The sequence below is a fragment of the Malania oleifera genome, chromosome 4 (assembly GCF_029873635.1).
Source record: "Malania oleifera isolate guangnan ecotype guangnan chromosome 4, ASM2987363v1, whole genome shotgun sequence".
Taxonomy (NCBI): Eukaryota; Viridiplantae; Streptophyta; class Magnoliopsida; order Santalales; family Ximeniaceae; genus Malania; species Malania oleifera.
Genome location: NC_080420.1, coordinates 99,049,472 through 99,062,457, shown reverse-complemented (window position 1 = coordinate 99,062,457; position 12,986 = coordinate 99,049,472). Strand labels below are relative to the sequence as shown.

Below are 12,986 nucleotides of genomic sequence, written 5' to 3'. Positions count from 1 at the left end.
CAAATGGGAGTTTTAGCACTCACTAGCAATCACAAGCACACTCTATAAGCTCTCACAATCTCAGAATGTACCAAAGGAATGGAAATTTGAGAGTATTTGGACAATAAGAGTGTTTGCAAAAGAGAGGATTTTTTGGCTAATAAAATTGCTAATTGTTCCTAATCCTCACAAATGAGCTTATATTTATAGGCAAGGTAAAAACTATAACCATTTGTGACTTGTTGGGAATTTTTAGAAAAGTTTCAAATTGTTTAAACACAATTAACCCAACTTAACTCATTTTACCTCAGTTAAATTAATTTTAACTTGGTGAGGTTTGGGTGGCTGAATCGTGGTTCGATCGCCTGAATAAACACAATAATAAAAGCTTTTTAAATCAGTTTGGTGGTCCGAGTTCAAGTTCGGTGGCCTGAATCAAATTTAGAAAATATTGCTTCGTAACTTCAGGTGCCCGGTTATAGGTTCAGTAGCCCGAGCTTGTGTGTTCGGTCACCCGAGGCTCAAATTGAACTAAATAGCTCGGTCGCCCGAGTTGGGGGAATGTCCCTTTCGAAGGGTTCGGGCGCCCATGGACGGTATGTACAAATATGTTCGGTCGCCCGAGAGTCTAAGTCAACTGTTGACTTCTCAATAGTTCAGGCGCTCGAGGAGCTTTGAACTCCTGGGGTTCGGTCGCCCGAGCTCTCACAAATTTTGCCTATTTAGTCCATTTTCACTTCAACTAATTCCTCTAATATTATAAGTGATTATGGGGACTATTTTGTGCATTTGTGTAGGGACCTAAGGTCTTTCTAGGGTTTATGAGGACACCGAAAAAATCTGGCGTCGGTCAATCAAAGGGTGCCCTAATGACATTCGGTACACTAAGGCCAGTCTATGGTCATGTTGAGCTTACAAAAACCTATATGCATGACATACAAAGATTATTACAGACCATATACCTAATTACTATTATAGACCCATATTACATTAATTGAATTTACAAAATAAAAGAGAATCCTCAGGGTCTTTATGCTTTGCTTTCATGTGCCATTACTTGATCTGCTAAAACGAACCTGCACATACACTTGAAAGCCATCAAGTACCTGAGTATTTGTCATTATCAAAATTGGGTGTGACCTATAGGGTCAACAATTAACTCGACTCGATCATGCATTTTCAGTCCAAGTTCTCAGTTAGTTTTTGGCCAAACCAGGTATGAGTCATTTCCAACCTGCCATTCAAGTTCTCAGGTATCTAAAGGCAACTCCTGGTCAAGGCTTGTTTTTTCCAGCTTCATTAGAATTGCAACTCAAAGCTTTTTCTAATAGTGATTGGGCAGGATGTATTGACACTCGAAGATGTGTCACTGGATTTGCTATCTTCTTGGGTGATTCTCTGATTTCTTGGAAGATTAAAAAGCAAGCAACCATTAGTAGATCCTATGCTGAAGCAAAATATAGGGCCCTTGCCTCAACAACTTGTGAAATTCAATGGCTTCTTTATGCACTCCAAGATTTGCATATTCCCCATCAGCAACTAGTTTTGGTTTACACCGATAGTAAATCAACATTGTCTATTACTACCAATCCAGCCCAACATGAGAGAACCAAGCAATTAGCAATTAGCAGACTGTCATCTCATTAGAGAAAAAATACAATAAAATATCATAAAGTTGTTCTATCTTCCTTCACAATTGCAATTAGCAGACAATTTCACTAAGCCTCTTAGTTCTCTTCCATTTCTTCATAGTCTTCGCAAGATGAACATTCAAAATATGCATGCTCATCTTGAGGGGGGGGGGGGGGGTGTTGGAATATTGCCTTATGGATTGAACAATTAGAGTTAAAATCCAAGGCTACACATATTAAGTTAGAAGAGGAGAAGATGAGTTAGTTAATATGTTTTTTTAATCAATTATCATAGTTAAGCTGTTAGTTTCCTATTTCTTGTTTCTTGTATTATATAAATGCAACCATGTATTTTGTATTTTGTAATGTAGAGAAGTATTTTTCGATTCATACAAAACTTGACAAGAATTGTGTAATCCAAATTTAGCCACCCTCCAATCATTATTTCAATGCATTTTGAAATTTTGTTTTTAATTTTTTAACTTTTAATTTTTAAAATGATGTGATTTCAACTAGTTTATGCCATCTACCCTCTAGAGTAATGACTTGTCTCATTGTAAAGTATTGAATAGCAATAATCATAAAAAATCTAAAGCAATTTAAGTCAATTAAACCAAAAATCTAAAATAATATGCATTGTACTTACTCAACTTTTGCACATAAAACATGAGCATGGTATCTGGAATATCTTAAGTCAATGGAGTGAAAAATCTCATAGGAAAGAAGCTGACAATAAGATGAATCACACATATAAGGAGAGTAATAAAATAGCATATTGACTATCTAGTTGCCTCATTGGTATGTAAATATTGGAGTATGTATGGATCCATTTTTAGAATTAATGCGACTAATTTTATAGGAAATATTAAGGAATTGTTTTCCGCACTATATTTTCACTTAATTTTTGTAGTTTTTTTTTTTTTGGGATGTTGAACTCTCCATCTAACAAAAAAAAAGATTTATTCATTTATTTAGCAAAGAGGTCATTTATAAATTCAGTGGCTATTAAATGCTCGAACAATCCATTGACTATCTTTCTATTTTAAGTCATTACCATGTTAATTCCTTTCCTTTTACTTTTAGTAACAAAAACCTGACTTCAACTCTTTTTCAATCTATCAAGTCAAATCAAACCGCATATTAACGTTTTACTATAAAAAGTATAACTTTAAAACTAAATAATTTAGTTTGGTCATATTGTGGGAGAGCCCAAAGATTGGTTAATCAAAGTTTTGTTAATTGATTAAAATAATTCAATTTTAAAATAAACTAAAAAAATTAGATTAATTAGAATATTTGGTTAGGTTAGCCAAATCATGTCCACCATAATCCAACCTATAAATTCACCTACTGGATTAGCAACTCCTCCAATAGGATGATGCCCATCCTAGCTAGCTTCAAAATAAATAAAGTTAGATTCTGCTATTCTTTTCCCCTAATCCCCATCAAATTAATTTTTTTTCTTTAATCACTTTAATAATGTAAGACACAAAGTAACAAAAAGGAGAAATGGAAGGGGGGGGGGGTCACCTTTTCATGTATTAATTCCCCTTAATTCAATCCATATACTCTATAACTATTTAATTATTTCAATTTTTTTTTGTAATATTCAAAAATAGAGTTATTTTGGAATAATAAATTTTTTTTAAAAAAACTTGAAAAATTGGGAGTACCAAATCAACAGTGTTGGCAACCAAGCATGCCTAGGATGGAGAGTGGGGTCACGGGCAGGCAGAGGAGGGTGGGGAGCAGAGTTCATGTGAAGGGGCGGCCGACAATAATTGAGGCTTCTTACTCAGTGGAAAGGTCAGAAGTATAAAACAAGCAAAACAATTCTCCAATAAAATCCCAAACCACCTTCTTTCTCTTTCCCTTCAAGAACAAACTGCATTCGTCATAACATTCTTCTTCTCTCTCTGAAAGAAAGTTGACAGACAGACCACAGCCGCTGATACTTCCATTTCAAAGTTGGGCAGCTGAGAGAATTAGAGTGAGAGGGCCTCCTTTCTCTCTCTCTTTCTCTCTGCGCTTGTGGGTGTGTTTGAGAGAGAGAGAATTTTTTTTTTTGGAGTTTTCTTGGTATATGCAGAGTTTTGGGACCAAAGATAATTATACTGATAATTACTCATGGGTTTTTGTGGGGTTTTGATGGGTGTTTGAAATTTGTGATAAAAGAAGATGTTTGGGTGTGACTGTTTTCACTGGAACGAAGACCCTGAGTTCTACCCCATTGAACCAGCGCCCTTTTCTCTGCCTGCACCGCTTCCAAGATGGCCTCAAGGTATGCTTATAAATAAAAATTTTAAACTATTTTTACTTTTTTTTTTTTTTTGTATAAATTGTTCCTGACAAATTAATGGCGGGTATGAAGGAGTTTTTAGCTTTCTTTAAAATATATGAAATTTTCATGTTTTTCTTTGTGTACTAAATAATTTTGAGATTGTTCAATTTTATATTGTTAGCCATGTGCTCTTTTGACTTGGCGGTGAGCTTGTTTCTGAGCTCTTTGATTGTATCTTGCACAAAGAGATTGATATGGCTATGGGGTTTTTTTTTTTTGTTCAATCTATTGGGATTTTTTTTGGTTGTTGAGTTCTGCTGTTTTTAATCGTATCTCTCCATGTTTTGATCTTTTTGTTTAGTTATTTATGTAGTTATTTATTTTGGTGGTGGTGGTGATGTTGATGTTTGGGTATTCATTGATTAATTTTTAGCATTTTGTTGGCCCCGAAAATTTTGCAAATCTGATACTCTGAATTATTATGCATCATAGTTTTTCATTTGTTTAAAGCTCTCTCTCTCTCTCTCCCCCCCCCCCCCCCTTCTCTTTTGGTGTGATGTTGTGTCTGTGAAATGGGTTATTTGGCCTCAACCAGGCACAGTTTTTTTGTTTCCTCTGAAAAATTGATTGTTTGTATATATGCTTTCTTTTCTAGTGTATTTTTGGAAATGTTGTTTTTGTTAAGTTCTATAGCTGCTCTTTTTTTTGGTTAAGTTTTTCTGATGAGAAAAATAACTCCAGAATTGCTGATCGTCATTTGGAATAAAGTTTAGTTCGGTGAGTAAATTTTAAAATTGTTGTGTTTGATGTTTCAGCTGTGGGTCAAAAAGTTGTATCATCAATATCTCAGAATTTGTTGGGTGCTGTAGCTCCTTATAAATAGTTGTGTTCATAGGTTTCATCTTTTACTTTAGTGCTGGTAAAAAAAGAAAAATGCCATGGGATTGCGTGTATCCTAAAGACTGGGCGGGTTTGCTGCTTTATTCCTTTCCTTTTGAAAGGAACCCTCTTTCTACTTTATCCCAAAAAAAAAAAAAAAAAAGAACCATCTTCGACTCATTCATAAGCTTGAGAGAGAGAGAGAGAACACAAAAGGAAGGAGAAGGAACAAGAAGGAGAATGAAGAAGGGTGATATGTGTAGGAAGTGGGGAGAATTCATAGAGGGGTAATTCAGATTGATTTCAAATGCCAACTATTAGTTCCACAAGTACACAACCACCCAACACTTATACACCTTACAACTATTTCAAATTACATAACTACACATTAACCTCTAATAACTGAAAAATAGGAGCAAAGTTTTCCAATTTAATAGATGAAACCTAGTTTCCTAACTCCTAAGTCTATGCCTAAAATATATGCACCAAGTAGGTGGCCTAATGGTGGTGGTGGTGGTTCTTTGTCACTTGGTCAAAATTTTCTAATGTTGAAAACAAATGCTTGGATTTAGTTGTTTTAATAATTAAATTCCCTCCTCCAGCTGAGTCTGTGTTTGGTATATTGTTTTTGAATATTCCTTAGTGATAAGCAAACATGAAATTGTGTTTTATAAGTGTTTGGTAATAGTCTAGATTCTGCATTTGACAGTTGCTAAAAACTTATAAATCCAAAAAATCAGTTGTTGGCAAAAGGTCCAAATTCTAGCTTTTTTCAACTATAACCTCCAACCACAATGGCAAAAGCATCTCCAAACTGCAACATCATCCACCAACTGCAACAACTACCATACACGCCCTGTTGGAGAAACTTTCATCTACCATTGCTGGAACCAAAAATCTGAAACAACACAAATACCAAGAAACTTAATGTCACTTTTTCAAATAAAGTAATTGTATTGTGCTTTCAAGCATCACAAGATATCAGGGTCTTTGTATTATTAACCTTCAGAACCAAGGTTTTTATCTCCTTACCTTACCAGGAGCTGGATTTTTCATTTGGTTGACCATTATTTTATTTTTTTGTCAATGCATCATCATTTATCTGTTTGATTTGTAGTATTAAAGTCTCACTGCTTTTTCCTAACTGCGCCTCAATTTTTTTATTCTCCCTTTGGTTTTTTATTATGTACATTGCATGTATATAATGAGATCTGTTTTTTTTGTTAAATTAGTTATTGGCCTATTGTGATGATCAAAATAAAACTCCCTGTGCTTTTGTTCATTACTAGTTTTGGATGTGTCCAAATACTGTTAATTGATGTGGTTCTTGAGCACCTGTCCTGTAGATTGCTGGGTTTTTCACATTCTTTATCTGCTCACCTGATGTAAATCATTTGAAATTTTAAACATGAAATGTTCCTGAAACAGTTGAAATAGCTCTAGCACTTGTTCTGCCACGATGTGTGCTGATGAGTTAGAAGTTGCAAATTGACTGGTAGTGGAAAAAGCTGAGATAACATAGACATATATACATTGGGTGTTAGCTCTTACGCATCCTTGCACATGGTCGAGTATGATTCAATTTCTAAATCATGGTTGGACACCTAGTGTCAAAAAATTATTCTTACTTTTAGATGATGATACAAATTAATTTTATATAGCCTCTTATTCTATGTTAATTTTTTCCCCTTTTCATTGGTAAATATGTATTAGTGAATGGACATGGAATACCAATATAGTATGGGTAATGGTTATTAAAAATCTCTTTAAAAACTTCGAAGTGCCACTTTTAGAAGTTCAAGGCTCCTTTTACAAAAAGGAACATAGTGTCACATATTGGACAGTTCATGGTGTGCATGTATCTAATTCAACATATAGTCAATTACCTCTTTAAATTGTTTTAATTTCACCTTTATTTTCAGGCCAAGGTTTTGCGGCTGGAAGAATATGCCTGGGAGAAATAGAAGTTCTCAAAATCAGTGAGTTCGAGAGTATTTGGAGTTGCACGACATTACATGGAAGAGAAAAAGGTGTAACGTTCTACAAACCTGTAGGTATCCCAGATGGTTTTTTTTGCCTCGGCTACTATTGCCAACCCAATGACCAACCGTTGAGAGGGTTTGTTCTTGTGGCTCAAAATGTGTCTTCTTCCAAGCCGGAAGTCAGTTGTGTCCATGAATCAGTACCAAACATTCCAGCTCTTAAGAAGCCCCTTAATTACACATTAATTTGGAGTATAGAGTCCCACCAGGATGGAGATGTCTACTTTTGGCTGCCAAACCCACCTGTGGGTTACAAAGCTGTGGGCTTTGTGGTCACTAACAAGCCAGATGAACCCATGCTCGAAGAAGTTAGATGTGTCCGAGCTGATCTTACGAGAAAATGTGAGGCATATGATATGATACTTGATGTGGATAAAACCAAGTATCCTTTTCGAGTTTGGAACACGAGGCCTTGTGAAAGGGGAATGTTGGGCAGAGGTGTTTCTGTTGGCACATTCTTCTGCAGCACCTACTTGTCATCTGGAGAAGAACTAAGTATTGCATGCTTAAAAAATCTTGATTCCACTCTTCATGCAATGCCCAATCTGAACCAGATCCATGCTCTTATCGAGCACTATGGGCCCACAGTGTACTTCCATCCTGATGATGTTTATCTCCCTTCATCAGTGCCTTGGTTTTTCAAAAATGGGGCACTTCTGTTTCGAGATGGCAAGCCAGATGGAGAATGCATCGATCCTCAAGGCTCAAACCTGCCCAGCGGTGGGTCAAATGATGGGAATTATTGGATAGATTTGCCATATGATGATGACAAAAGAAACAATCTCAAATATGGGAACATAAATAGTGCGGAGCTTTATGTTCATGTGAAACCTGCCTTGGGAGGAACCTTCACAGATATTGCAATGTGGGTTTTCTGCCCTTTCAACGGGCCTGCTACCATTAAGGTTGGTTTGGTGAGTATTGCAATGAGCAAGGTAGGGGAGCATGTCAGTGACTGGGAGCATTTCACCCTTCGCTTGAGCAACTTTACTGGAGAGCTCTGGAGTGTATACTTCTCACAGCACAGTGGTGGTGTATGGGTGGATGCTTCTGACTTGGAATTTATCGAAGGCAATAAACCAATTGTTTATTCATCCAAAAGTGGTCATGCTAGCTTCCCACATCCCGGGAACTACATACAAGGGCCATCCAAGATTGGGATAGGAGTGAGGAATGATGCTGCCCGAAGCAAATTTTTTGTGGATTCGAGCACCCGGTATCAGATTGTTGCAGCTGAGTATCTTGGAGAGGGAGTTGTTACTGAGCCATGTTGGCTGCAGTATATGAGGGAATGGGGTCCAACCATTGTGTATGATGCACGATCTGAACTGGATAAGATAATTAGCCACCTCCCAGTGTTTGTTAGGTTTTCTGTGGAGTCCATTTTTGAGTTGTTTCCTACAGAGATTTATGGTGAGGAAGGGCCAACTGGCCCTAAGGAGAAGGATAATTGGCTGGGAGATGAAAGATGGTAGATTTGCATTCTAAAATTTCTCCATTGTTTCTTGGCTGCCTTTTTAGATTCCTACATTGTTAACATGATCACATCTCTTCTGATATAATTGCAATTCTCAGCCCATGGACAATCCTTGCGTGCTGCATCAGGTTTGCCAGAGAACCAAAAAGTGGTGTGAAAACAGATAAACCGGAGCCATTTTTAGCCAGGAAAATTGTACTAATTTCCGAGCAAAGTAATAAAAAAAAAAAAAAAATGCTATTCTTTTGTGTGCAAAGAAGGGTGCAGTCTCTTGGGCAGGTTTGTGTTTCACTGGTTGGATCTCTTGTTCTTGGATAACAAAATGGTTGCACTGGTGAAGATATATTGTAGTTGGTGTTTGCAGTGGCACCTTCAGAATAGCTGGCTCTTGTATGGTTCCATTGATTTCATCATCAGTTGGGAGTATCAGTTTGTGGTGGGATGTTTGTGCACGAGGCTGCAAGAAAAAGAAAATCATGCTCCCTTGTAAAGTTGTCAAAACTGGCAATTAGAAAATTAATGCTCCCAAAGGAGCCAAGTATTTGGTTGCTTCTCTTCTATGTAACAGATGAGTCTGCTGGTCTTTGTGGTTTTTCTTGTGATTTGTGTTATAGTCGTTTGGGAGATGGTGATTCAATGCTATACCACCGCACTTTACATGAATCAATGGGGTATGGTTTTGATTGAAACTGTGTTCCAAACACTATGTACTCTAGGGGTTGATTTTCCTTTTCTTTTTTAGGCTCCCTTTGAAGTTTGAATCAAGGAAATCCCTTTTAACAAAAAGGATGGGAAATGAAAAGACATTTATTTTTTATTTATATCAAAATTCTATTAAGAGTGATTTTTAATCTTAATATAAACTAATACAACTAGGGTTCATTGGTTGGGAAAAAAAAAGGGGGAAGGAAATAAGAAGAAACCTTTTTATTACAATTTCTCTCCATACTAATTTGTTCTATATTATTAAAAAATTAAGAAAAATCAAGTGTTAATGATGTGTAGAATCATAATATTGTTCTTTTTTATTTTCTTTCTTTTTTTTCCTAATAACCAAACATGGAGAAAACAGTTCCTTCATATTTTACTTCCCTTATCCGAACATTTTCTAAGTTCCAAACACGACTTTAGGGTCCATTTGAATCAAAGATTTATCTTTTAGAAAAGGTGAAAAAAGAAAAATAAGAAAAAAGAAAAAAAAAAACTCTTTGTCCTTTGTATTTTCTTTTCAAATCAGCAATATTAAAATTGAAAAGTTATTCTAATATAATTAAAAAAATTTTAAAAATTAAATGTTAATGACGTATAAAATTAAAATTTTGTTTGCTAATTTGGTATATTTTATATATTCTTCCTTACTTTCATTCATAACCAAACACGAAAAAAAGATTGCTTCATATTTTCCTTTCATTTTCCTAATATTTCTCAAGTTCTAAAATGTGACTTATTTTATCTTTATATATTTTATTTTCTTTCACACTTCCTTAACAACAAAACATAAGAGAAAATTTCTTCCTTTTTTTTTTCCTAACTATTTTTACAACAAATGGTTATATTAATTTTGGAAGGTATTTTTTGGGTTTTATTTAATTGGATTGCAATCTCTTCGGAATTCAGTTTTGGAATTGGAGGATTAACCAGTTGAGTTAAGGATTATTTTGTGCCTGATCACAACAGCACCAACATCATCCATTGGACCATCATGTCTCCAGCATGATTGGTAGTCAATATTGACAGCACCATGCCACCAAGTCAAAATCCTTGAGAGAGTTATTGGAAACAACAAATAGGTCTGCACATCAAGGAATGAATGCTGCCCAACAAGCTTGACCACAACTTGCACGTGTAAAATCGCCTCGATTTAGTTAGCCAAATATTGTTCAGATACAGAATCATCAACTAGACATGACAATTGCCCATACTTTCATAATAAATCAATTGTTATTTATGATGTGACTCTTACACTTAGAATTTCTTAAACAAAGGAAAAAAAACATAAGAAGGGCTGCACAACAAGAACTCGTCGACGAGTGTCCTGTCCTCGTCGACGAGAAGATTCCGAGAGGCTCAAAAGTTTAGAGATCCTAAGATACCAAGAGCAGGAAAATGGGGTCGTCGACGAATGCCCTGTTCTCGTCGACGAGTATCCTTCTTGTTCTCGTCGACGAACTCATCTTCTCGTTGACGAGAACGCTTGGGCTGTGAAAAGAAATTTGAAGGGAAACCTCTGAGGGACTTCTATATATGTACTTCTGAACGTATTTGTACATAGAGATCATTGTAAAACTTGTGTATTATGGTGTTTCATATCGTAATGAATATTAAGTGTCATTTGCTTTCATTCTTATGTTATTACTTGTTGTTCTCTCATTCATATTGGTTAAGTGTTATTGAGACTTGGAGTTTCTTTTGTTTCTACATCTTCCATTGTGTGAGTGTGTCCTATATCCGAATTTTACAACAAATTGGTATCAGAGCGATTGTTTTTATGGCATCAGGATCATCTTCTGCAAGATTTGACATCGTTAAATTTGATGGAACCGAGAACTTTGGTTTATGGTAGAGGAGAGTGAAGGACATTCATGTGCAATAAGGAATGACTAAGGCTCTACTTGACATTCAACCGGTAGGAATGGATGAGACAACATGGGTAGATTTGAAAGCAAAGGCTACTTCTACAATACGCTTATGTTTGGCCAATGAAGTACTCTATTGGGTGATAGAAGAGGATTCTCCTGCAGCTATATGATGAAAGTTAGAGAGCCAGTACATGTCCAAATCTCTCAATAATAAACTTTTTCTTAAGCAACGTTTGTATTGGCTTAAAATGGTTGAAGGATCAAGCTTGGATCAACACATTAATACTTTTAATCAAATCATTAGTGATTTGATAAGGGTTGATGTCAAGTTTGATGAGGATGATAAGACTTTAATGTTGTCAAATTCCTTGTCGTCAACTCATACTTATGAAAACCTTGTGATCACTCTTACGTGGGGAAATGAGACTCTTGATCTAGAAGAGGTAACAAGTGCCTTGTTGAATTTTCATTAAAGGTTGAAAATATGTGATGAAGGAGAAGGACTTGTGGTAAAGGGTAGTAATGATCGTGGCAAAGGAAAGTTTAAAGGTGGGTCCAGTTAGACATCCCGAAATCAATCCAAGAAGAAGAAGGAAATCTGGTGTTATAAATGCGGTAAAAAGGGGCATGTGAAACTGGAGTGTCTGGATTGGAAGAAGGGAAATTCTGAGAAACATGAAGATGTTTCAAAATCTGCGAATGTTGTTCAAGTAGGAGATTCAGCATGTAGTGATGGTGATGTTCTATCAGTTTCAGGGGGTCGGATAATCTAACGGACTCTTGGATACTTGACTCGGCATGTTCTTATCACATGACTCTGAATAAGGAGTGGTTCAGCACTTACAAGTTAGTAAATTCTAGATCAGTTCTTATGGGTAAGATGCTTCTTGCAAGATCATTGACATAGGAAATGTAAAGATAAAAATGTTTGATGGTGATGTGAGAACATTGTGTAATGTAAGACATATACCAGAGTTGAGGAAGAGTTTGATATCACTCGGTACCTTGGATTGTAATGGCTTTAATTAAAAGTTCAAAGGTGGAGTCCTGACGGTATGGAAAGGTAATTTGACTATAATGAAAGGTCAAAAATTAGATGGGAATATCTACACGTTGCAGGGAACTACCGTTGTAGGTGGAGTTGCAGCTGTGGATGCTGAATCAGATGAGATTGTATTTTGGCTTATGCGCCTTGGGCATATTAGGGAACACAACATGAAGGAACTACACAAGAATAAACTCTGGAAGGGCTTGAAATCATGTTAGATGGAATTTTGCAAGATTTGTGTTCTTTAAAAACAAAATAGGACAAAGTTTAGATCAGCTACTCTCAAGACAAAAGGTATTCTTGACTATGTGCATTCAGATGTTTGGGGCCCAGTTAGAGTTGTATCAAAGGGTGTACATGTGTATTATGTGAGTTTTATTGATGATTACTCACGAAAGTCTGGGTTTATTTCATGTGTCATAAATCAGATACGTTTACCAAGTTTAAGATTTGGAAGGATGAAGTGGAGAACCAAACGAAGAGGAGAATCAAATACTTGAAATCAGATAATGGTTCAGAGTATGGTGATTCTCGGTTTATGGAGTTTTTTGTGGAGCAGGGCATTAAAAGGCACTTTATAGTTCGCCGGATACCTCAACAAAATGGTGTGACAAAACAAATGAATTGGACTCTTACTGATAGGGCTCGGTGTCTTAGATTAAATGTATTTGTGGAGCAGGGCATTAAAAGGCACTTTATAGTTTGCCGGATACCTCAACAAAATGGTGTGGCAAAACGAATGAATTGGACTCTTACTGATAGGGCTCGGTGTCTTAGATTAAATGTAGGGCTACTGAAGAATTTATGGGCCAAGGCAATTAGTATGACTTATTTTCTGGTAAACAGATCACCAAGAGCATCACTAGAGGGTAAAGTGGCGAAAGAGGTATGGACAAGAAATGCAGCAGACTATTCCGAATTGAAAGTATTCGGGTGTCCAACCTATGTCCACGCGTCTAGTGAGGAGAGGTCTAAGCTTGACCCAAAGTCTCGTCGTTGCATCTTTTTTGGGTATCCAATGGGTGTAAAGGGCTACAAGCTATGGGACTCAATGACAAACAAGGTGGTGA

General features: G+C 36.3%; 1 protein-coding gene across 1 annotated transcript; it reads left to right on the top strand.

The window, feature by feature from the left end:
• Window positions 1-3,413: 3,413 nt before the first annotated feature.
• LOC131153536 (hypothetical protein At1g04090) lies at window positions 3,414-9,110 on the top strand. The gene is made up of 2 exons (XM_058105893.1): window positions 3,414-3,891; window positions 6,693-9,110. The coding sequence occupies exons 1-2, from the start codon at window positions 3,789-3,791 to the stop codon at window positions 8,285-8,287; spliced, it is 1,698 nt and encodes a 565-aa protein (XP_057961876.1). The 5' UTR covers window positions 3,414-3,788; the 3' UTR covers window positions 8,288-9,110.
• The last annotated feature ends 3,876 nt before the right edge of the window (window positions 9,111-12,986 follow it).